The sequence below is a fragment of the Zootoca vivipara genome, chromosome 2, assembly GCF_963506605.1.
Source record: "Zootoca vivipara chromosome 2, rZooViv1.1, whole genome shotgun sequence".
In the NCBI taxonomy this organism is placed as follows: domain Eukaryota; kingdom Metazoa; phylum Chordata; class Lepidosauria; order Squamata; family Lacertidae; genus Zootoca; species Zootoca vivipara.
This window is the reverse complement of record NC_083277.1, coordinates 40,759,310-40,786,016: the sequence shown is the minus strand read 5'-3', so window position 1 is coordinate 40,786,016 and position 26,707 is coordinate 40,759,310. Positions and strand designations below refer to the sequence as shown.

The following is a 26,707-nucleotide window of genomic DNA, read 5'->3' as shown; positions in this document are numbered from 1 at the left end:
ATATGTTAATCCACATATGCTCATTGGTTATTTCTCCGGCCACATCTGTAAGATCAGTACTCAAGTTTCCAGGTGAAGTTTCTTTAAAAAGGAGTTATCCCAAACTGGGAGGGAGGCACATAAAATGTACTGGTCTGTTCCTTCACAATCTCCGATCATGTGACCAAGTTGAAGTTACAGTGCAGTGTTCAAGTTCTGATCCCACAGTAACACATGTGCAAGTCCTCGCATGACCATCAAGTGTGTGAAGTGTCCCTTCACTCACAATAGTATTCAAATTTTGCCACAAGAGTAATGGAGCAGTGATTGAAATAACTCTGTAAGCACAACCAAGCAAAAGGGAAAGTAGGTTTACTGACCATCGTTCACTATTTTTCTCTGACCCTGCTCTTGTCCTTATTTTTAGAGGTGAAGGGATTAAAAAAAAACGAACTAAGGAAGGAGAAGGATTACAGGGGCTCTTGCTGAATCCTTTAAGATGCCAAAGAAAGAAGCTTTGGGGGAAATGTTTTTCTTTTTGACACTCAGCCCTGACAAGGTTGGTTTTTGGCCCAGTCAGTGCCTACTCTGGGAGAAAGGATCTCCCTAGGGAAAGCTCACCTCCCACATTAAGACCTGCTGCTTCACGAAGAGCCCTGAGAGATTCCCTTGCCTCAAGGAATTTTTATTCTTTTATCTTTTTTTGCTGTTCTTTTAATTCAGTTTCCAGTCACTTCTGTTTCACAGAACAGCCAAGAGTGGGTCTGTTGTGAAGCTGGCCTGCTTCAACCACAGCGGTAGAGGAAAGAAATGACAGGTTGTTAGTTCTGGCTAGGCTCCTAGAGTATTTTATAATTATTCTGCAGGCATGCGTATTGGGGAAGAGGATTGTTCTATGAGGTAAACTCATCATCAGCTGTTAGTTGGCCAGAGTCACCCGTTCTGTTGGCTCTTGCATTAAAGCACCCTGAAGGTGTTGTTTCAGACACCAATAAATCTGGAATGGAAACAAAAATGAGGCGGGGTGGGGAGGTTTTGGAAGGCATAAAGCTTTTCTGCGGCTGTTCTTTGAGCACAGTTCCCTAGTTGCCAGTGTCAAAGTCAAGAGGGATACATAGGGATGTTGGAGACTGCTGACGGTAACAGAACTGAACCCTCCCCATTTTATCCTCGCAGCAACTCTGTGAGGTAGGTTAGGCTGAGAGTGAGTGGCTGGCCCCAGGGACACCAAGTGCGCTTTGTGTCTGAATGGGTTTTGAACCCCTGGTCTCCCAGGTCTTAGTGTAATACTCTAAACAATACATCACACTCACTCTCTACCTAATTTGTACTTCCTTAACTGATAAGGAAGCCAAATTGCAGCTACACTCAGAAATTCACACTTCTCCAAATCTCGTGAAGTGGTTTTCCGCACAAAAATGCACTTATTAGGGAAACAATGTACAATACATAATATATGCATTTCAGCAAGCAATTTCCCCTAATATATTATAAAAAATGCATACAAAAAGACATGTATTAGGAGAAATCAGCACAAAACATGCATATGGCTTTGTGTGACTTTTTAAAAGGAAAAAAAATCAACTTGATGCAGAAAGGGGGCTAACTGAACTTAAAGTTGGAAAAATTGGGAAACTGAAATCAAACTGAAATCAACTGATATCAACCAATTTATCCATCCCTTCTCTGGATATACACCTTTGACAGTGCAATCCTACCTTCTGGTTGTGCCAGTCTGGTGAAAGCAACCTGAGACATAGCAACCATGTTCTGCTCCTGGAGGTGTGGCTTCTCCCACTTTGCAGGGTGTGGGATTTTTAAGAGTAAAGATAAGTTGATGTTTTAATGTGCATTATGTGGGTTGGTGTGACACCATGCTGTAGATTTGGAACATTATTGTAAAAAATCTAACCAACACCTGCCATGTGTAAGTAGCATGCATATTTTCTTCAGTACTGTCTTGCTAACCAAATCCCTGATTATAAGGATGATCTGCCTATCTCCTGACTTTGCATTTATTCTAGTCAGTTTCACCTTTGCTTGACTGTATCAAACAGTGTTATTGTAATCAGGGCTGTCCCAGAGTTGTGCTTGCCGAATCCCATTGCAACCTAGCATAGTTCTTTGGAAGATGATCAGCACTTTGTAAATGCTTGCAAAGGAGGTCAGCTATCTTGCACAGGATGTGAATTGCAAATTACTATGGTTACGATCCAGATCCAGAACGTTAAGCAGTTTTGCATTCTATTTCAGTGGATTTATTTTACATCCATAGGCTTGAAAGTGCTTAACTGTGGATGAATTGTACCCTAGGCAGCCACCACCATCTTACTACCCTGGGAATTTATTGAAGGGTAGGGTACAATCTTGGAAACAAATATACTGTTTTTAAACATTTTTATTCCACCTTTGGAGATTTATATATATCTATTATAGCCAAGGCAGCTCACACACAAAAAAACACCTTACAAATGTTTTGCTTAGATCTAGTGAGAGTCCTTCAAAGTCCTTAGTAAATGTTTTCTAGAATTTGAACAGCTAATATCAAGACTCCTTATCAGTTGAATCTCTTGCCTGTCTACTCAAAAGTAACTGCCATAAAGTTCAATGGGGCTCACTCTCAGGTAAGTGTGTATAGAACTGCAGCCTTTATTTATCTACTTGTAGAACCTTTATATACCATTCTTAATGCATATCCTAGGGTGGTTCACATTCAACAATGTATTTTATTTTTATTGTGAAGCTACCACTGCATATGTACAAAACAAAATTCAAAAGACATGAAAAGCACTTAAAAATGGCAAAGTGAGCTACACAGCAGCTTTAAAAAAATATTAAAAACATTTAAAGCCCAGGGGAATTGAAAATCTTTTTGCCTGGCACCTAAAATATAACAGAAAATGCGCCAGCCATGCTTCTTTATAACCAGGTTGCCACAGTTTTAAATGCCCTCTCCTTGGTTAACGCCATAACTCTTCCACAATGAACAGGTATGGTTGTGAGATCTTCATTGCTTTGAGGAAGGAAGCAGAGGAACCTTTCCTTTCTTACACTTGGGAGGCATTTGTTGATATAGTGCTGGGGGATCAAAGGAGCTCCCCAAATAAGTGCCCACAGATCCTTGTAGCTACTGGTTTTAAGATCAGTGTCTCTTGAATGCTTGCTGTCGTGCTCCTCAGAAATGAACCATGCACGTTCACTGATCAATTGCCTTTCCTCCTTGTATGTGGCATAGGTAAGCTGATACCTTTTGTTTGGCAACAGAAGTAGGTCAAGTTAAAGTTTCACTTTACTGGCTGCATAGCTCATTCTTCAACACCTAAGCAACGGTGCTTTCCTGCGCCTTCTGTAGGTGAAGCACTATCTTCTCGATTCCGTTTTAAAAGACACGTTGTTTGAAAGCATGTGTCTTCTTTCGCAGAAGCATGTCAGTGCATTTGCTGCAGCCAGAGGCTGAGTATAAATACAGCAGCCTTCATTTGATTATTTGCAGAAAGCTCAGGTATTCCTCAGGAAGCTGCCTTATACTGAGTCAGGTCCATTGGTCTAACTAGCTCTGGACTGCCTACACTGACTGGCAGCCACTCTCTAGAGTTTTGGGTAGGAGCTCCTTCCCACTTAACATCATTGTGAAACACAAATTTCCCTATTGCACATTAACTGATGCAAAATGGTTTTGACAGGCAGGGCAAAGCAGAAACAGCTCTTGGTGATACTTTCAATAGGTTGCCAATCATTCACACCAGAGAGCGCTTCCCACAGGAAAAAGAAAATTTGACTTTCACCCACACTGGGGTCACCCGGAGCAACTCCACTGAAGTGTCCAGGAGTAGATGCTGACTCGTTTATCAAATGCCAGTAGATCCACATTGGTAAAGCACAGTTTAAGCCCCCCGCCCACAGAACTACAGTTTCCAGCACCCTTCACAAATAACAGTTCCCATTATACTTTTTTTTGAGGGGGGTGTTTTATATGTATGATGTGGATGTGACTTAATTTGCAAGAGTGGACAGGAGGACATTCATTAGATGGGATGACTCCTCCCACAATTCCCATTTTTTCCTTGAGAACAGGGAAGTGACCACAACTAATTTGTGTGAGCCTTAAGTTGTAAAGGCCTGCTGCAGAAAGTGAGTCTGCAGCCAAATGTTTTTATGAAAATTAGAAGAAGGCAGGTTTAGAAAAGGGGGGGTAGCACCACAAGCATGTTCCTACTGTACACTAGAGGTTATTAGCAATGTTGCTTTGATAATGACCAGGTGAGGCCTGATGTGAAGGGAAATAGCTGTAGCTCAGTGGCAGAAGATGTACTCTATATGCATATCCCACTATATCCAATCCCTAACATTTCCAAGTAGGGCTGGAACTGCTAGCTAAAGTCCTGCGGAATCACTTCTTGTCAGTATAGAAAAACTGAGCTGGATGTACCAGTTGTCTGATGCAGCTTTTTATGTTCCTATGGTACGTGAATAAATAGATCTTCCTTGACTTCAGTTTAGCTAGGGATCGGGTGGGTTAGAGTTTTGGGATTTTTGAAAAAGGGCATTTGAGAGACTGGGACTTGTGTAATATAAATTTGCATAATCTCCCATCTGTTGGGTACATCTGGCTGTACACAGTTAAATCTGAAAATGTTGGGAGGGAAATAAACAGATTATCTAAAATATTGTGCCAAGATTGTGGCCTACCCTTCTTCAGAAGATTTACCAGTAATCCTTTAGGAGTACTGCAGTAAATGCAGAAGTGTGAATCTGAGTTTCCCCCTTGTTTTACTGTTTATGAGGACCGTGTTTTTCCATAGCAACAGCATTTCATTAGTGTGATCAGCTAACTGATTTCTATATCGTTTACTTGCCAAGAATGTCTGATTAGAAAGGTTGCTTTTTATTTTTCTATTAGGCAGTTGTTAGTGGTTGCTCACACTTAACACATCTTGGTGCATTGTCATTTTGAGGAAACCAGGTGATGTGTAATCTAGTAAACCTGTGATGAGTTAAGCTAAGCACAACCTGCAAAACTCTTGCTCTGCAGGAGGTAGGGAAAAAATGACCAGCTGTGAAATGGGACGATTTTGAAGAGAGGATGAGCCAAAACTGTTGAACATGTGCTGAACCTCTTTCTATCAGTGGAATTAATGGCAGGTCCTACAGTTCAGAAGAGTATCTCAGGGACAGTAGGATGCATCAAATCTCCCACTTTGAGGGTGAAGAGAAAGCTCTGGCCCATGATCCCTAGCTAACAGGACCAGTGGTCAGAGATGATGGGAATTGTAGGCCGAGTTTGCCTATGCCTTCTCTAGCCTCAGAGAGATTGACCCAGTGTCAAATTTCTGCTCCCTGACAATCCTGACCTGTTGGTGTCAGAATTCCACCATCAGTGTAGCCAAAAAGAGAGTATTCTGCTGGTGGTCTTGAGGCATGCCTCAGTGGGATTGGAGAAAGGCATGGCTCTAAAAGGATCCATTGCCTTCCTAGTTGTCCAACACACCCTCAATCCAAGGAACAAGCTACTTCAGTCCTGGAGCTAGTATAGTTTATTCCCTTTTCTTTCCTCCTATTGGAAACAGAATACAAGCACAGTTTTCAGTTAACACCCCCTGGGAAGTTTTACTCCCCCCTCCCCGTTTCCTTGGAATAACCTCCATTGAACTCAGTGGGGCTTACTTCTGAGTAGACTTGCATTTTTTAAAAAAGGGTGGGTGTGGGCTAGCCAACATGGTGCTCTCCAGATATTGATGGACTGCAATTCCCACCAACACCAGCCAATATAACCAGTGTTCACAGATGGTGAGAGATGTACTTCAGCAACATATGGAGGGCACTCTGTTGCCTACCCCTGGTAAAAAGTGTTCAGCTCTTAGTTGAATTGGGTCCCAGGTCTTTATCATCTGAAGTTCTTGGTGATGTAAGTACATTTGTTTGCAAACCTATCGCCATAGTATTAAAGCAACTGCTTAGCATTTGCCTGCTTTCTACCCACATGTGAAATTTGCAGCGTTTTTAAAAAAGCCCCTAGCCGTGTTTAAAAAGAAAGCTTTAGTATTTTAAAATTTGCTTTCTTATTACGATGACATATATCCCATCCCATTAAATGGATTTTGCCTCCCACCTCAGACATTTCTATTATTAAATTACTTAAGACGATTCATCTCTGACTGTGCAAATTATATTTTTGATTAGTGCATGTGTTTAAGAGAGAGAGAGAATTTGAAAGCCAGTTGAGAGCTTTGTGTATGCTCCAGTGTACATAAGAAACTCTTGCACAAGAGGCATCTTTCATAACAGCAGTGGACGGGATAGTTTGGTACATTTGTCCCTTTGTGCACACAGAGCTGTCTCCTGCATTGAAATAAATGCCATTATAATTTAGTATAAGTGTTGTAAGTACAGAGAATGAGGGCTAAGAGATATCTCTTGCTTTGATCTTTTTCTTTTTTTAATCAAAGGCCAGAATTTTAAGGTCAAAGATTCAGCCATACCAGCAGATCACACACAGAGATGTAGGGAATGTGCTATTTTTGACAAGCACACAGAGCATAGCAAAGAGAAGCTGAAGTGGGAGCTTTGGTTGGGAGACAATGGAAGTTAGTTTAGCAGCTGAGCCAGTGTGACTAGGCAATGCTCAGAGGCAGACACAGGGCTCAATTCACAAAGAAAGTGTGCTGAATATAGTCAAAGGACAGGCTTTTCCCAGCATCTGGATCAGGCAAAATCTTCCACCCACATGTATCTTACACAACCATGATTTTCCATTGCACTGCCGCTTCATATTAGTTGAAGTGTACTCTCCTGTACTCTCCCAATGCCTACAGAGGATGAATCTCTTCTGTGTCCCACTCAGGTTTGTCTATTTTAAGTCAATTGGTCAGGGATTATACTCTTTTCCAGGTTCTGTAGCACCTAGCACAACATTGGTATCAAATTAATGATTAAAAGTGGCAGGAATAATTTTTAAAATAGTAAAATATTATTCCCCTGTTTAATTCATACCTTTATTGTTCTCTCCTTCCTTTGAGCACTCATGGATAAGACTGATTTTCTAGATCCACAACTAGCGGGCCTCAGGCCTGAACTTGGAAATGAAACTCCTTTGGTTGACCTGAATTTTGTTGAGTGTGATCCTATTGGTTTTCATTGTCATCTCAGTGTCTTTCGATTCCATTGACCATTATCTCTATCTGGTCTGATGGGAAAAAAGGAAGTGCCAATTGAGCTGGAATGGATTTGGACACAAAGGCTGTGCTTGGAAAATCCTATGTCAGCCTATTAAGCCAAGACATGGACAAATCTTTTGACTACACATGTGGCTCTTGGCTGCCTCTTACAAAGTGATTCTCAATTAAGCCATGGTTGAAAGTGAATTAGCAAATCCTGGTTTGTGGCATCTAATGGTTTGGTGAGAAGCCTGAATTGGCAAACCATGGTTTCTCTTCCTGAGGACACAGTAGACCTGTAAATCACATTGCTGAACAGACCAGAAATGAAAGTAGACAAGGAGCTCTAAGCCTTGGTTGCCTTATTCCTTTGGAACAGTGTTAGAAACTGATATATGAAAGCTAGGAGCTAAAGTGTACCTTAAACCTAGGTTATGGCCTCAACAACAAAAGTCTAGGCACAATTTTTTGATAACAAGAATACAAAGCTAAAAATATTATGTTCATTTTTCACATGGTCTGTTTCTTCCCCTGCCCATCCCCCTAATATTCTTAAGAGGGTCTCTTCCATAGCTGCCAAGTCTCCCGTTTTCCCCGGGAAATCCCCGTTTTTCCAGCTGTTCCTAGCTGAAAAAACGGATTTTTTTTTGTTTTTTCCTGGTTTATTCTGGCGCGGCGGCCATTTTGGAACTGGGCGGAGCATGCTCAGAAGCGACTTTTGATGCTGCTCTGCCCAGTTCCAAAATGCGACTTCTGGCGCGGTGGCCATTTTGGAACTGGGCAAAGCAGCATCAAAAGTCACTTCTGAGTATGCTCCGCCCAGTTCCAAAATGGCAGCAGCGCTACTTCCGGCCTGCTATTTCCGGCCCGGTCCCTTATTTCTCTGACAGCAACTTGGCAGATATGGTCTCTTCTCCAGTCTTCAGAGTAGCTGGAAGTGGGCAGGCAGAAAAAGGTCCTCTTTTTCCTTTCACTCTGCAGTTTTAATCTGAAATCTTAGGCGCAGTACTGCGCCCAGAGCTCAGAAACTGCTCGCGCTAATGAAATTCCCTGTCGCAAAATATGCCTAGAATAATGGGAATTTCGAACACTGATTTGGAAGCTCAAACTATGGTTGGGGTTTTAAACTACAGCTAGCACAAACTGTTGTGATTTACTTAAGCAAGAGTTTTAAGGTACACAAAACTCAGAAGATACTTTTGAAATATCATGCAATCTTTATAAGATAAAGCAATCTACTGGGAACTGTAGCTTCTCTCTATATATTTTTAAGCCAGCTGCATTTATTCAGCATACTGGGTGAATGGCAGCTGTATTGGCTAGTCATGACAGGGGAAGTGTTTTGAGAAGAATTTTTCATTTAAAAATGCAAAATACCAAGGATGGCAAAGGAGCCATCATCAAAGGAAGTCTGTGCTCCAGCTCTCTCACAAGGCCTATTCTCCACTCCTGCTAGAAAACAGAGGATTCTTTCAAGTCAAATAAGAATTCTGTGTTTTCTCTGGCACCAACATTATTTGAAACTCAAACTTTGATTCTGCAACATAAACACAACATGACAAGGTACTCCGATGTGCCTCTGCGGAAAAACCCCTCCTTTCTCTCTTGACCAACAGGTCTTACTTAAGCTTAGTAACACTCTTTGAATCGAAACCAGCCAAATGGGTTATATAGAACTCACGAGCAGAGTGAACAAAGCCCCACAGAAGAGCTGGAAGTGGGTGAGTTTAGTTGAAAAGGAAAGGAAATGTTTTCCAGCTAAGCAAGCTGTCATTTGGGACTTAATAGCATGTGCTGCTGTAAAGCACAGCTGCATGCATGCCCTCAATGCCCATGGTGTGAAAACACATGGTGTGATCAGCAAATAGTCTACCACCACCACCCAACTGCTCTGGCATTGTGCTTCAGCTGTTTCTAAAACTCTTGAGTTATTAAAGGTAAATCCTGTGTCCCTACTTCAGTCTCTTTCTCTCCCCCCCCCCCCCCGGCTACCCAATGTTCTTAGTTAAAAACAACAGGGACATAATGGTAGGTATAGTCTCTTTAAAACCTGAGGCATGTTGCCATAATGAAGATTTTGTGTAAAGGGAAAGCTGTCACAGTGCTCATAACAGAATAGCACCATGTTCGACACCTTAAAACTCTGAAATCGGTGGGAAGCACCAGGGGCTGGGATGGGGGCCAAGTGCAGTTCTCCATAGGTCTCTCTAGATGTCCCTCAGGGCTCTCCTCAGGCCATGTCCTTCCCCATATCACGTCCACTTTTCCCCAGGCCACACCCTCACGGTCCCTGTCCCATACTGTCAAGTGCGTCTCGCTTGTCCCTGAACTGTGGTAGTGGTTCTTTCATGCCCAAGTAGATGATGGAGAAGGCAGTTTGTCTAGAACCCTCTCACATTTGGGTAGTTGAAATTCAGCTTACTGGACAACGGTCACAACTATTGTTCTGCCCACCTTTTCCTCTGATCCGGCCCAGCGCTAGAATGTGGGCACTGGAAATTTGTGCACAAGGGAATGCCTCCTTCAGGCCGAAAAATGTTCTCCACCCATTCTCTAAAATAACTATGCACTAAAATTATTTCAGTCGGTGGTCTTTATCCACATGGTTGCAGTGACTATCATGAGAAATCAGCAATATAAAACCCCCAAAGACTTTTCCTCATAGGAGGCTCTGGCAAATGATCTGGACCTTCTGAGGACCAATTTTCCTGATTAAACTGTAACAGTGCACCTGTTCCAGCAAATCATGTTAAGAAACCTGGTTCTTTTAGAGCAGGCATCCCCAAACTTCGGCCCTCCAGATGTTTTGGACTACAATTCCCATCACCCCTGACCAATGGTCCTGTTAGCTAGGGATCATGGGAGTTGTAGGCCAAAACTTCTGGAGGGCCTCAGTGTGGGGATGCATAGCTGCCAAGTTTTCCCTTTTCTCATGAGGAAGCCTATTCAGCATAAGGGAAAATCCCTTTAAAAAAGGGATAACTTGGCAGCTATGCAAAGCTTACTAGCACATTGAGGAAAAAATGGCCAGACTACCTGTCCACATGTAGTCATATTGTTGACCTGAAAGAAATGGAGAACAAGTTATTGTGATGTGGGTTTTCTTTATGGGCTTCTGATATATAAGGACCTTAAATTGTGTACAATGAAAGTATGTTATTCTAAAGCAAGAGACACTGCTTGTCAGGTATTCACTGGTGTCTCTTTTCAGTCTTTTAATGAGCAGCTTGAGGCTACAGAGAGGGGAAAGAAAGGGGTAGTCCCATTATTGGCCATTCCCCAGACAACCTGTTGATTCTTTCTGGCTATAGATGCTTGCAGGTCAAGCTAGTCTCTCTCTCTTGGCTGCAGTCAGATCTGGTCTTTCCAGCTGGGCAGGCAGCTTCCTTATCCACCTGTTTACAGCTTCCCAACATGCTTGTTCCTGCCTCCTTTGATCAAATTCCTCATCTTAACCCCTGCCTGCAACTAGCTCTTCCTCTCTATGGACCTTCTGTATTGTTTCTCTGCCAACCTGCCTTCTAAACCCTGCCTGAGGTGCTCTGGTGCAGTGCCCCATTCTGCTCCTGCTTCCAATCCTGCTTGAGCATTGTTCCAGAATATTTTCCATTCTCGTGTATATTACATCTATTTGAAAAAAAGATTGGTTTATGAAGAAATTACATATCTTTCCAATTGGCTGATGAAGAATTCAACGAAACGGTAGTTGCTATCTGGAAACACTGTTTAGCAGAGTTCAGAGTTGGACATAAGAATTGGACATTGCTGATTACAAAGCTTTACAGCTTGTTCTCCGCCGGGTAAAGTCTGGCACCGTGATTCATTCAGTACTCTCAAGAGACTTTCAGAGACTTTAGTTTGTTAATCTTTATGTTTTGAATTATTCCATAAAGTTTCACATTGTAATTGTTTTTGGCCATCGTGATGCTTTTGATATTGCTGAGTCCAATCCTGCCAGGACATATACCTTCTGCTCTCCACATACATGGCTGCCCGTGGCCCAGAGCTGACTAGTCTGCATGTAAGAAGTCTCTGATCTCTCTTCAGGAAACTCATTATATTCAGTGAACCTGAGACATCCTGGATAGATTTTGTTCTCCTTATGCTGCCTATTAGCAAAGGGAAGAGGTGATAATAGTTCGTTCATGAAGAACTGTGAAAAAGTCACATGGCTTTCCTATGCATTCCTGTTCAGGACTCATTGTGCAAAAAAAAGGAGCGTGTATGCCTTCAGCCAGGTGCGGTTGCCTATATCAGTGTGATGCAAGGCAACAGACGCCTTCATCTGCCTCAGCTGCAACAAAACATCTCTCTCCTGTATTGGTCTCTACAGCCACAGCAGGCGCTGTAACTCTCCAGTGGTTTGACTTCACCCCTGAAGGTGTGCTCTTCCATTGTTTCCCGAGACAGAGAGATGCCAACCTATATAACTTACAATGTTTTCCAACTGAAAGGCTTACCTTTGACATGATCCCCATATATGTGCATGGAAATATATGTGCATGGATGGTAGAATAAGCCATCCAGGAAGCATTCTTGGAGAATGCATATACACTAATTGGATCAATCCAGGAATCTAGCCTCAGCTGAAAAGCCAGTGCATGAGCAAGCTCTGAGGACATTCTGAGAAGAAGAAGAAGAAATCACGAGTTGTGCATTTAGCAGAGCCACTCAAAATGCAAAATATTGACCTCAGGGATATGGCTTGCTGTTCTGCAGCTTTGCAGCCTTTCTACTGCCCCTGATTCTGTTCACTGAAATAATTTGATGTGGTTTCCCCACCCCCCGCTCGGTTCTGTGATACTGGTGCTGTTAGGTGAACCTCGCCAAGAATGTATCACTCAGTCTGTTTGCTTTAAACAGGTTTTGTAGAGACTGCTGGTGAAAAAAGGTCATTTATGAAAATATTAGCAGGAGTTGCATATCTGATTCCCCAAGTCTGACTTTGGCCCCCAGCATTGATAGAAGCAGAGGCATGTCCTTTTTCTTACCGAGCTGTTCTATCCGATGGGAATTAATGTTCCTTCTGACATCGGGGATCATTTTGTTTAGCACTGGAGGGGAGGGGGGAACCCCTTGCAGTGGATTTACCAGATGAGAGATTTTCTGCTGCACAGAAATAAGGCAGAAATAATTTTAGCCTAGAAAATTGCCTCTTTCCAATTATTCTTCCCACCCCTCCCTCCCAAGACAACAAAACAATAATGTAAGTGTTGTGCAGGCAATAGTCTAAAAATATCTCTGCTCTCCAAAAATGTGAGCCTGGTGGGAGGAGATCCTTCTCAATGTGTTGTGCTGTGTGAGGCGGGAGAAGAAAAGTAATCTTGCGAACACTGAAAAGAAATGGATGTTGATCGTGCTGGAAACAAAAAGATTGTGTATTCCAGCCCAGCGACATCAGTAATATAAAAAGTAGAACTGATACACGCTTTTGCAGAAAATAGAAGATGAGCTCAGCCAATGGTAACTGCAAATGAAAGCCAGCCTTTGCTAGTTTCCAGCAGCAACAGCCATAGTGTGGTTGGTTTTCACCAGTGCCTGTGGCGTTCAGCTTCGGCACACTGACCCTAAATGTGGCTTAGAAGTAGCATGCTGAAAGTCACACAAATTGGAGAATTCTTAGGCCTGCCTTGGCACAAGCTGACAATTGAACACTGGCATGGGCCGGCCTCTGGGTTTGCAATGAATGGGAGTGGTTTGGAGGCATCCAGGTTGTAGATAATCTGTTACTTTTTCAGTACCTAGTTCATTTTAGAGCCTGCAGGCAGGATACCATTTCTTAAAGCCCCAGAACACCCCCCATACTCAAAGCTGGAAGTCAGCCATGCGCTGCACTGCCCATTCTGACCTTGCAAAAGTTTCAACCAACCAAATGGACTGGCGGGGCCAGAACAGGGGGAAACACTTTTCAGAGGCGTGTTAGTCTGTTGCAGGGAAACCATGAGAGAGTCTTCCACCTACACGATGCACTAATTAATGCATCAGACCCACTAAAATGATAGCTATGTGTACATTTATGTAGCTCTGCACATGGGAAGAATGAAACCACCCATTGCCTAAGCTGCTCCAGCACAACATGCAAAAGTTGAAGCTTCAACATGTAAAACAGTTCCCAGTACTAAGCCATATCTGATCCACTTGTCTCTAAAAAATAAGCTATAACCACTTAGTGAGGTTGTTTTCTGGCTACACTGAAGGTGCAGATTATTCACCTATCCAAAGCTGACACAGCAGCACTGATGGTCCCTAGTTTAAGGGTAGGATTGCTTCGTGGTATGGAGCTAGGGTGGATTCATCCCCAGATTCTTGGAGCCAAATGCTAGATCCCCACCACTGCTAGATTGGTAGGTTTTTTTAATACAATCGTGTTTGTTAAAGGGGAAAAGCAATATAGAAATTGTGGTGTGCTTGTTTTTAAAAACTAAACAGCTGCACGTAGACTAAGGCTTTTTAAAGCACTCTCTTCTGCTCCGTGTTAAAAGATGTTTCCCAGATTGATGTTGCATGTGTCCTTGTGTATGTGCTTACTTGAGGTGCTTCCTGTGCTCTGTCAGAACAATGTTGACTTTGCATGTCCAAAAGGATGTGAGCCCTTGAATTTCCAGATGTTGAAGAGGTGCCCCGCCCTTGGGATTTCCTTCTTCTTGGGTACAATGGTTGAATTAGCTGTGTTGCTTGCTCCTTGAATAATTAAATGCCATGTATTTTGTTAAATCCAGTGTTTCATGTACAAGCTCCACTCCCTTCCTAAAAACCCATTCTTGATTTACGTGCTTTTATTCTATGGGGAATTCTTCTGACGTGTTCTAAAATAAATGTGTACAGAACTGATCCAGCTGAAACCAGTGGCTAAGTTTCCATACATCCTCCCCTTCCCATGAACTCCAGCTACCCCAAGCTCTTCCTGCACCCACCAATGTGTATGTGTTCCATATAGTTCATTGTCATTGTAACTCCAAGGAAGCTGCATTCTTGTTTATCCAGACTTCTCATTATCCAAATACTTTGCATGGCTCCCAGGCCATCCAGGAAAGAGAGGTCATGCCGTACATATTCATTTTCCCACTTTATTTGTACAGATGTTTACTTCAAGTTTAAACAGAGGACAGATGGGAATGGTAAAGCTTGTTTGCTGGGTAGAAGACTAAACTAAAATGGCCCTTTTCCCATCTCTGGTCTAGCCACTTCTTTTGCTGAACCCCTGCTTTCTCAGGATTGGCAAAATATTTGTTTACCTTTCAGAGATGTCAGATGACCTGAAAATCACAATTAGCCACTATTATTTCCCATAGGAAGTAATGGTGAAATACACTCTTCAATTATCCTGATTTAAAACAAAATAAAGGCTCACTTGGAAACCAAAGGCAAATAATATGTTCCCTAGTTACGTAGCTTGGATATTCATTTAAAGAATCCAGAACCTAATAGGAGCATGAGAAGAAACCTGTCTGATTGGAGCAAAATCTTTGTTCCTAACAATGGCCAGCTAGATGAAAATAAATCCAGTGAATATAATCAGTATTCACTACTGTTGTTGCTTTCAGTCAGCAAGCGATTACATTTCATTACCTTTCCTTTGCATTGAATTGAATGAGGTGGAATATCGTCATGACAATGTGATTGTCATAATTTATGTAATTAGTTACGTAAGGCACATAATTTTGCCACAGCGGACTGTGAGATGAATAAGGTCATTTTGGGTGAAAGATGAACTGCAGCGGAATAGAAACATTGCTGCATGCTACAGGGAGGAATGGAAAATGCTGCCTTCTTGCATCCCTATCTTGAAGTCATGCACACATTGCCCCTGAACGTGAAGATTCCATATAGGCACCACAGAATCCTGTCCTCCAGGAATTTCTCAGTTCCCTTTGCACCAGCTCTTGCACGCCACAGTCCCTCTCCCTAGGCCACTATGGTCACCAACCCTGCTCTGCACCCTCCCCAAGTGCTTGGTCTTGGTGGAATGTGTCACTGAATTGTGATACTGTCTTGCTTACTAGGATGGAGGGTGTGTGTGTGTGTGTGTGTGTGTGTGTGTGTGTGTGTGTGTAGAAACCTCTTACTTTTGTGTGGCTGGAATGTAGCCTGCTGTCCAAAGGTAAGAATCACAGCTGTAGCTCCACCCCCATTTTGCCTCTGGCCCCACCCACAACATGACAGTTGCCTCCACCCCATAAGGCTGCTGATGGGGGAATGCAGCTCTCGTGTTGGCAAAGGTTCCCCAACCCTGGTTTATTAGAATATCAACAGTAAGCTTAAAAAAATGTAAAGGTAAAGGAGCCCTGAATGGTTAAGTCCAGTCAAAGGCGACTATGGGGTGCGACACTCATGTCGCTTTTCAGGCCCCTGGCGTTTGTCCACAGTAACAACAGTAGCAATTTATGCAACTGGAGAAGTGTAAACACCAGAGAGCGGGGAGAGGACTGCTTACTTTAAAAGGAATTAGGAGCGATGAAGCTGAGGCTTCTGAATCCAGTAGGCAATGGAATAATCTGTCAAGTGGTGCAGTAGAAGGATCATCATCTGGTGTATGTAATTAAACTAAGGGAGAGAAGAAACAATGCTAACAATTATCTCTTCTCAAAAAGAATCTCAGAGGAAACAGGAGAGCTGAGTTACGTGTCCAAGTAATCCTAGGAAACTGGATGAAAGTCAACAGCCTCTGCATACCAAGATACTGGAGTGTTATTGTAGCAGCTCCCTCTGAACTTGAAAGATGCTGAAATTAGATTGAATTCACTACTTACAAAGCAGTCAAGGAGGCCTGCTGTGAAGTGTGTCAGAATAAAGAACTGCATATGGCAGCTTCATCTTTCTGAGGGATCGTTCAGGTGTTAAGTTTTGCTCTCCCTAGCCTTTTTGTTATTCTTACTATTACTGTGGTCAGACCATGATCCCACCACAGACCACAGCACCATGTTTAATGGAAGCCTTCAGAAAATGGTCTCTGTTATCTAAAAAATGTTTTTAAAATCCTGAATGCTCGCAGATTCTTGGGGCGACAGACTTTGAGACTCAAATGCCACGTTCTGGAGCTCCAGTGATGGTGGAAGTTGCCTGCAGGTGAGCTCCTCCTGACTTCTATTCAATCAAGGCAGCTCAGTTAGGTTAAGAAAGCAGCCCAAAGTGACAGTCAAACTGACCTTTGTTTATTCCAGGGTTCTGGGGGTGAAGGAGAGCAATGAGGAAATGAGACTGGATCTTTTTCCTTTTCAGCTACAATCTATTTGGGCACATGGGGCTAGTATGTTTTGTAAAACTGTTTGCAAGGCTGCCTCATTCATACCGGGTATGTAGAAGACTTGTGTGGTTGTTGGTTTCCAGCCAAACCAAGGGCAGATCCATGTAAAAAATATGTTTGTTTGCTTGCTTGTTTCTCTACTCAGCTATGACCCAGAATCCACATGGCACAGCTGCCAACCATCTGCATTTCTGTGATTTCCACCTCTATTCTGATCCTAAGTAAACAAAATAAAATACCAAGCTGTGTGTTAATTGGCCCATGAGACCTAAAGAGTCAAGCAAAGTCCCCAGTACATTATCTGTTGAGGAGTTGGAATGGTACATTGCAGAACTTCTATTTTTAAACGTATTAAAAATTCACCTGCTTCCCTTCCCCCAGCCAATGCTATTGCTTCCTACAAATCTGTTGATAATGTAAAGCTGTCTAATGAGCCTGAATTAGTGTTTTAATAGGAAGGCCTTTGCTGTGTCTGTTTTCGAATTCATTTTGAGTGAGATCTCACTAGATGGAGGTGTCAGAACTGAGGAAGCACTTGCAGAATTTGTATGAGCAGATCTAGATAAAAACCTGCGGGTGCAGCAAGAGAAACACTTTATACTAAATGTTCCTCTGATGAGTGACAGAAGTCTCTCAATGATCTGAATTCTTCCTCCTCTCCCAGCTTGGCTATTCTGCATTTTCCCCTTTGGGAATTAGAGCTACTCTACAATGAAGGAGCTGTAATTTTGGCTCAGTGATATGGCAGCAGCCCACCTATTCAGATCAGTTTATCATCAGTGCTTATTGCTGCTGCTCTAGTTCTGTTCCTCAAGGGATAATTACGAATTTCAATAGTCCAGTGCCGCAAACAATCCTTATCTGGCAAGAGATGGGTAGTGGGGGAGGCTAATAATTATTTTTCTATTTTTAAGAGCAATGGGCCATATTCCTACAATTTGCAATCAGTTCTCATTCAGGCTGTGAGCAGCCTGAATGGATCCATCCAGAGTCCTGGATCCAGAGTCCTTCCAGTCCAGTATCATGTTGCATGTAGTAGCAAATCAGTTGCCTCTGAAAAGCCCAGAAAAGGGGTCATAAAGCCTTTTGCCACTGTTTCATCCCAGCAATGGAGGTGCTTTCAGCTGTTATGGCTAATAGCTGTTGATATACATATCTTCCATTAATTTGTCTAATCTCCTTTAAAAGCAGCCATAGATAGTAGCCAGCCCTGCATCTTGCTGCAAATAATTCTGAGATTCAGTTTCACATTCACATGCCATGCGAAAACCAGGGATGGAAAACCTTTTTGAGCCCAAGGGCCACATTCCCTCCTAGGCAACCTTCCAGGGGCCACATGCCTGTGGTGGGTGGAGCCATAGGCAAAAGTGGGCAGAGCAACCGGTGACAAATTTGCCTTTGTGCAGGAAGGCTAGTTTCTACAAAGCCCCTTCTGTTGTGGTTTTTACCAAGCAAGAAGCACTGTTTCCCATCCCTCTCTTTATAATCTGTAGTATGAAATCTGAATTTTTCACTGCTGCCACATACACAAGTTTCCTCCAAGATTACCTAAGAGCATGAGAAAGCAAAGACTTTTCTGGACTTGCAGCCTCTTCTCACAGATGCCTATGGGAAGCCCACAGCCAGGACCTGAGCACAACCCACTTGTGATTCCAAGCAACTGGCATTCAGTTGCACTCTGCCTCCAACAGTGAAAGTAGGACATAGCCATCATGGCTCATAACCACTGATATCCTCCATGAATTTGCCCAAACCCCTTTTTAAAGGCATCCAAATTCAGACCCCTTCAGTGCATATGTGAAATTAGAGTTTTTTGCCCCACCATGCACCTCTGCATAGTTACTTACACTCATGCTTCCGAATAGTTATCAGGAGATTTGTAACTTTTAATATATCAGTTAATCTTTTAGGGAGCTATTGTGTTTTTATAGAATTGGATAGGGGAGGAATGGGTTCAAGAAGAAGAGAATTAAAGCACATGGGCTGCCTAAGGATCAAAATATATGCTACTTTAACTGTAATAACCAGTCTAGAGGGAATAATTTTCAATCGGACCACAGCATGTCAACAGTGGAGATTTCATCCTTCCCTCCCAGTCTTGAATCCAATGAAAATCACCCTGTGCCACAATTAGCATGAGAGAAAAAGCTGCCTCCTATTCGTGCCAATAGGAAATGTTCTTTCTAATACTAATTGTAGTGCAGGGGGTGATTTTCACTTGGACTGGCAATGAGAAGGAAGGGTTAAACCGCCCCACCCCACATGCTGTGGTCCTGATGAAAGTTGACTTAGTCTCACCCTCACTGTGCCAGATATTGCATTTAAAACAACAAAACGAAACAGATGTGACTGCTAGCCATGCAATTAAATTAATGTCTGTTTTTGGCTCTGAGATTCCCCAAAGATGATTTCTGAATGTCTGATGAGGGCATAAAATTTCCTTGCTGAAAAGTAATAGACAAAATTCTGAAATGTCATTTTTTTCTCTTTCCCCTGTATCTCATATGATGTTTAACATCCGCATTTCAAACCCCGCTAAAGTTAGATTCTAACCCTGAGATTTACAGTAAGTGCTGATGTGTCTCCTTCCCAGCTTCTGTTGCTCATGCATTTCCTCTTTCTCTGCGCTGTGGACGCCACCCTTTTGATAATTTCCTTAACTGTTAGCCATTTCCTTCACTCACTCCAGTATCCAGGTTTGGATCAAGACATCTGCTGCCTTTGAATCAGAAATGCCTTTTTAGCTGCTCCCAGCACAATCAACATCTCTTTTCAAGCTGAATGCTTTAGACACTGGCAGCACATAGTTGGGTGCCAATAATCTTTGTGTAATTCCTGGAAAATTTCTTCCTGCGTGTGTTCATATGCAAGGTATTTGTGTAGTCATGATAACTGACAGACATTCTGGCAGGCTGCCAGTCAATGAGTCCCTCACTCTGTGCATCTGTGGGCAGATGCACCCCCAAGCTAACAAGGGAGAGCCACTCACAGGAGCACATTCTGGAGGGCGGCTGAATCCCGGTCCCCAACATTGAGAGAGGTCAGTGCTAGCTATCCAGGCAAGAGTGTGTGGGCAGATCTGTTTGCATGCAGCAGCATTATTTGGGTCCAGGCCACGGTGGTTTACCCTTATGTTTGCATCTTCATATGATTACAACTAACCAGAAAGATGTTTTTGCCATTGGTCATCCCTGACAATGCACAAGAGCTCTTTGCACATCTCTAGCACCCCCCCTTCTCTCTCCATTGAATTTCAAATATGATGCTGCCTCAAGCATCTTTACATTCAAGGTGTTGAATATTTTTGATGTAGCAGGTCACTTTTCCTTTCCCCTCCACAGTTGGCCATGGGCAGAGTGAAGGAGACCGTATGGTTGTGTCAGACTTCCATGTGTTTGTCAGAGACAGCTTGCAGCACATTGACCTCATGAAGAAAGACCACCCAGGCCTCCCTGTGTTCCTTCTAGGGCACTCCATGGTAAGCAGTCCTGCTCTATCCCTCCTTAATGGACTCTCGGCTTCCTACCAAGGAGCAGAGGACACTTTTTTCCCATTCTTGGTCTTTTCTGTTTCCCTACCCCTTTTTCTTCGTTTTATGTTCATTTTACATGGATAATTGCTAAAAGCAGTAATTGCACCTGTGGAGTTACCTGTGAACAGGCATGACCCTGAGGGATGGAGTCACTGGAGAACCAGTGAGGTGACTAAACAAGTCACTTTGGTGAGCTTTTGTGGCGAGAAGCTGTGAGAGGCGAAGAGAAAGAGAACCCACATGACTTGACACAATATGGCCAAGGTTTGAGAGACTAATCAAGCTCAGGACTGAAGTAGTAAGTAGGGAAGAAACAGCTGCCCTGGACACGGAATTGACCTGCGCCTCCATGGACAGCTGTGAGTCCAAAATGACTCCCAGGCTGCGCACCTGGTCCTTCAGGGGCACAGTTACCCATTCAGGAGCAGGGAGTCCTCCACACCTGCCTGCCTCCTGTCCCCCCCAAAACAGTACTTCTGTCTTGTCAGGATTCAACCTCAATCTGTTAGCCGCCATCCATCCTCCAACCGCCTCCAGGCACTCACACAGGACCTTCACCGCCTTCACTGGTTCTGATTTGAAAGAGAGGTAGAGCTGGGTATCATCCGCATACAGATGAACACCCAGCCCAAACCCCCTGATGATCTCTCCCAGTGGCTGCATGTAGATGTTGGAAAGCATGGGGGAAAGGACAGAATCCTGAGGCACCCCACCAGTGAGAGCCCAGGGGTCTGAACACTCATCCCCCACCACCACTTTCTGAACACGGACCAGGAGGAAGGAGCGGTACCACTGTATAACAGTGCCCCCAGCTCCCAAGCCCTCTAGAAGGTCCAGAAGGATGTTATGGTCGATGGTGTCAAAAGCTGCTGAGAGATCCAGCGGAACTAGGAAACAGCTCTCACCTTTGTCCCTAGCCCGCCGGAGATCATCGACCAGTGCGACCAAGGCAGTTTCAGTCTCATGATGAGGCCTGAATCCCAACTGGAAGGGATCCAAATTGTCAGCTTCTTCCAGGTGTGCCTGGAGTTGTTCAGCAACCACTCGCTCAATCACCTTGCCCAAGAATAGAAGATTTGAGACTGGGCGATAGTTGGCCATATTGGCCGGGTTTAAGAATTTTTATATAGAAGCAGTTTGATAACCGCCTCTTTTAGTGGGTCTGGGAAGGCTCCCTCACACAGAGAAGCATTCACCACCCTGCAAAGCCCATCACCCAGCCCTTCCCGGCTAGCTTTTATAAGCCAGGATGGGCAAGGATCAAGGAGACAGGTGGTTAGTTTCACTCGTCCAAGCAGCCTGTCCACATCCTCAGAGGTAACAGATTGGAATTGATCCCACACAACTTAACTAGACAGGACTCTAGCACTCTCCCACCCCGCCCCTGCTCCTACGGTAGAGTCCACCTCTTCCCGAATCTGAGCTACTTTATCTGCAAAAAAACTTTGCAAAATCATTGCAGGAGATCATGTGGCCCGTACTGGGCCCCGATGGAGCAGGTTCCGCTAAATTGCGAACCACCTGAAAGAGTCTCCTGCTGCTGTTTTCTGCAGATGCAATAGAGGCGGTGAAGAAAGTCTTCTTCACCATCGCTACTGCCACTTGATAGGCTCGACATTGAGCTCTAACCTGTGTCTGGTCAGCTTCAGAATGAGGTATCCGCCACCGGCGCCCTATACGTCTCAGTGATTGTTTCATTGCCCTCAGATCCGTGGAAAACCACAGGGCTGTTCGGGCTCCATGCAATTGGAGAGGGCACTTCGGAGCCAAGCAGTCAGTAGCCCTGGTTAACTCCACATTCCAGCGGGCCACCAGGAATCAGCTGAAAGGCCACCAACATGGGATAAAGCATCCCCTACCACTCTCTCGAAACCATTTGGATCCATTAAGTGGCGGGGACGGACCATCCGAATCGGTCCCACCTCCCTGCAGAGGGGAAGGGTTGCGGAGAAGTCCAGTTGCACCAGGAAGTGATCTGACCGTGGCACTTATTTAATTTTGCTTTTACTTAGTGTCAGATCACCAACATCTATAGAGATGAACACCAGGTCTTAGGCATGTCCGCAGCTATGAGTTGGGCCAGGCTTATTCAGGGACAGCCCCATGGAGGCCATGCTTTCCACGAAGTCTCGAGCGACCCCTTGTAAGGTCGTGTCGGTGTGGATGTTAAAATCCCCTAGGACAACCAAACCAGGTGTCTCCAGGAGAACATCCGCCATGATCTGAAGCAGCTCGGGCAGGGAAGCCTTGGTGCGGCGGGGAGATCGGTACACCAAAAGGAATCCTGTACTGCCCCTATTTGCCCAACTTCCAGAACATGCACTCAGAAGAAGAAGAGTAGTTTGGATTTGATATCCCGCTTTATCACTACCTGAAGGAGTCTCGAAGCGGCTAACATTCTCCTTTCCCTTCCTCCCCCACAACAGACACTCTGTGAGGTGAGTGGGACTGAGAGACTTCAAAGAAGTACTAGCCCAAGGTCACCCAGCAGCTGCATGTGGAGGAGCAGAGACGTGAACCCGGTTCCCCAGATTACGAGTCTACCGCTCTTATCCACTACACCACACTGACTTTCAGAGGACTGGGTCTTCCCAATAGGATGCCTGGTGCAAACTAATCACTTCCTAAAAATCACTGCAACCCACCCTCCCTGCCCACAAGGCCCGGGTTGCTGTGCGTAAGAGAAACCTGGTGGACAAGCAGCGGCAAGGACAGGCCCATCTGCTTCATCCAACCAAGTCTCTGTTACACTTGCCAGGTCATCCACGATCAAGCCATGGATGGCGGTGGTCTTATGAATCATTGACCTGGCATTGCACAGCAGCACCTTCTGGTCATGTGGGTATCCCTTGCTGATTCCATATCCGTCTGGTCAAGACCAGACCTGGAGGCAGGGATAGTCCTCAAACAACAACTAAACCTGCCTCCTCGGTAATGACATGGTCTGGTCTTAGCGTAACTCCTCCTCCTCCTTCCCATGATCACTGAGATCGGTTGGCCCAGTGCATTCCCCCCCCCCCCCGGTGGAACCTGCCCCATCCATTTTGTTGGCTGGGATCCACTCCCAGGCAGCCCTGACCCCTCCCCTTAAGAACAAAATAAAAAAAACAACACAATAAAGCAATACAAACCAAAAACAGTAAAAATTACAAACATACCAAAATTGAACAAATTCCCAAACCCGACTAAACATCCATCCCACCCCCCACACCAAAAAGAAATTAAAAAGGTAAAAAAGAATTTTTAAAAAACATTTTTAAAAGAACTCTGCACTGTTCTGAGTTCTCCTGGGCAGCAACAGCAGCAGTGGCAACCGTCCTTATGAGGCCTGTCAGGTGGTGAGAGGCAGGAACAGGGCACTCAAGCAGGGGAATCCTCCTGGGCAGTTCATAGTAGACACATAATAACGACCTGAGCATCTCCGTGTTCTTCTCCAAAACAAAGCTAACTCCCCCAGGTGCCTAGTCCCTGTGGTTGTGGAGATAAGCTAGAGATAAGGTAGAAAGGTTGTGGATAACGCCTCAAGAAAACTTCAGAAACGAAAGTAATATAATAATAATAATAATAATAATAATAATAATAATAATAATAATAATAATAATTTATTATTTATACCCCGCCCATCTGGCCAGGTTCCCCCAGCCACTCTGGGCGGCTTCCAACCAAACAGAAATTCTAAAATACAGAAATCCATCAAACATTAAAACATTAAAATGTTGAGCAGGGCTCCTTGTGATCTTGGAATGGGGGCTTCAGTATGGCTCAGCATAGCTCCCTCTGCCATTTAACAAAAGAAGCATGAATTAAGCAAAATAAGCGAATATATACAGATATGCACAATTTACTCATAACTCCGAATTCTGCTTTCCTTGATGGAGACTTTCTGTTACCTTATTGCATGAATGGGAATAATGAGTTTTAAAACACAGAATACGCACACAAGCCTCATAGGAGCTTAGTTCAATTATTATTGTGTATATAAGCAAAACATAAAAAGGATCAGGAATGCAAATACAAAAGGTAGTCTGTTGGAGGGCCCTAGAGCATACAGTGCAACAGCTTTCGTTATGGGGATACATGCCCTGTTAATCTGCATCTCCAGTCATTAAGGGTTGGTTTATTTACCTGCAGTGCTGCATTTACTTGCCAAGCAAACCCAGACTTCTGACCTCTGAGCCGGATGCCATGGCATAAAACTGACCCTGGTTCTCTCCTTGCTATGTAATTGCCTTTGCCTGGCACAGCTAAGCAAGGGCTGGAGGCAGCTATCAGCACTGCAGGAGTTCCAGTGTCCACTCCTGCATCAATAGTAGGAACGGGGGGAGTTATTCAGTGTGTTGTTCCTTTCTGTAGAGTGGCAACCAGTAGGATCAGCTCATTAGTTAAGGCCCCTGGAAGATCTTCTAAGCCAATATGTTGCCCCCTCCTTTTATCTAGCATTACTACCATGTTGTTAGCCATCCCCATATCCCACGGCATTATGCTTCAAAGACTTGCCACATGAAAAGTGCATTGCCTATTGTTAGGTTTAAAAAGAAAATACTGAGTCAGGATTAGTGGGTGCAGTTTTGCAACTGGGGAAATCAGAAACACGAACTCCCCTAGTTCTAAAAGCCTCACTCCCCTTTGAACAGGACCCCTATTAATTAATTCAGTTGAATTTGCCTTGGGAAACAGAGACGACTACAAATCCCATGCTCCCTGGCAGGAAAATGAAAACTTTGAACATGCTCAGGACCATTATTTTTGGTTCAGTAGGGCAGTGTTTCCCAACCTGTGTGCCTCCAGATGTTTTGGGACTACAACTCCCATCATTCCTGACCACTGGTCTTGCTAGCTAGGGATGATGGGAGTTGTAGTCCCAAAACATCTGGAGGCACACTGGTTGGGAAACACTGCAGTAGGGTCTAGGCAGCCGTCTCCTCTTTATAGAAAGGTTCTCTTTGTTTGGAATGGGTAGTAGCAGAATTCAGCACACAAAAACAATTAATTTCAAGTTTCTGAGTGTTCCCAAGGAAAGTTCAAAGCAAAACAAAAATGATTTTTGAGACAAGGCTGAGGGAGTTCACCCGTCACTAGTCCAAATGCGACCAACTTGAATGAAGATGTTTGGTTTGAAGCTCATAGCATACCTTTAAAGGCAAATTGACTGTAGCAATAGTCTGATTCCTAAATCCTCATCAAAATGAAGTCTTACATAGTCTTCTTGTCATTTCTACATGTAAACAGGATTGTGACTCTCCAGCTCATAGAATTTCACCAAGGCAATCCCTGCTTATTGGTGCCTGAGATATGCTCTGTCCTGGCTGTACTGATTTGTGATCCAAGATAGCCTTCCCATTTGATTAGATGAAACAATGTTGTTAAAAGACTGGTCAAATATTAGCCAACAATACTGGAGTATTTAAAGCCTTAGTTTAGTCTCTAATTGCAAAATCCCCTGTCTCCAAGAAGGTTCTAGAGTCCAGTCCTTCACAGGATTTTTAAAGACCACCATACTAGGCCTTCCTCCCCACAGCAAATGTAAAGGACTCTCTTTCTCTGTGGAGCCTAGCTCCTACCTAGGTGTTTGTGACCTGTGCCGCTGTGGTGAAAACGCACACGTGTGTGCTTCATGCTTCTTCCTAAACTTCGTGTTTCAGTTCAGACATGCTTTTATTATTTGTACCCTGCCCACCTGACTGAGTTGCCCCAGCCACTCTGGGCGGCTAGGATAACTGGGCGGTAAGGATAAGTAGGCCAAAATGGTTCAGCCTTTAGTTCTCATAGACACCTCATATGCATAAGGGAAAGGTGGGAGTTGTGCCTGAGAGCTGTGCTCTGGATGCCAAGGTACCTGCAGGCCATTCACACATGAATTTTGCTGCTCTATGTGAAGCAGCCAGAGCCCCCACTCAAGCAAAGGAGCCCTACACACACAATAATTTAATAAGTTCTCACATCTGGTTGGCCACTGTGAGAACAGGATGCTGGACTGGATCAGACCAAGGACTCATCTGGTCCAGCATCCTGTTCTCACATCTGCCCAACCAGATGCCTGTGGGAAGCTCACATGCAGGGCATAAGTGCAGCACCACTCCCCCCCCCCAATTTGAGCTCTCAAGCAACTGGCATTCAAATGCATACTGCTTCTGATACTGACACCACAGAGGTTGTCATGACCCTGAGCTGCAGCTTACTTCTGGAGGAGGCAAAACCCCCAGAAAGTTTTAAGAAAGGTTTGAATGTCAGAAAACAGTTACCATAGCTTTGGTGTGTGTGTGTGTGTGTGTGTGTGTGTGTGTGTGTGTGTGTGTGTGTTTAATAGTTGAGGTTTAGTGTCTAGCTGCACAACTCTATTAATTCGGTTTTCTCTTTGTCTTTTGTTGGTAACTTAGTTTTTGGTTTTGGTTTTTGGCCAGCCTGTCTTTTCTGCCATTTCCCCTTTTCCAGTTGGCTCCTTAACTCACCTTGTCTTTCTCGATAACATACAACCATCTCATGCCCCTTTGATTGTGTCAGTTCTTTCCCCACATTTTTTTTAACCTTTATATGCACATCAGAGGCATCCTTCCTTTCCACACCACCAGGACAACCATACTCTTACTTCTTGCACCTCGTTGCCCCACGCCAATTACTGTCTAAAATGTGGGTGGGTGGGTTGTAAATAAAGTAGTTTACTGTTCTCATTTCTCTCTGCTAAACTATGTATAACTTGGGATTTATATATGGATGAGCTTGAGCTTGATGTACCTATCACAGAATAGCCGTGTGCAGATTGACAGGATGCCTTCTTTCATATAATTGTGCTTCTGAGTG

General features: G+C 44.0%; 1 protein-coding gene across 6 annotated transcripts in view; it reads left to right on the top strand.

Moving 5' to 3' along the window:
- The window catches only part of MGLL (monoglyceride lipase), an 83,888-nt gene that overhangs the window by 43,046 nt on the left and 14,135 nt on the right, over positions 1-26,707 (top strand). For all 6 annotated transcript variants that reach the window (XM_060271408.1, XM_035106463.2, XM_060271407.1 and 3 more), the window contains one exon: positions 19,719-19,855. In XM_060271408.1, coding sequence (XP_060127391.1) covers positions 19,719-19,855 — 137 coding nt within the window. The remainder of the gene's footprint in view (positions 1-19,718; positions 19,856-26,707) is intronic.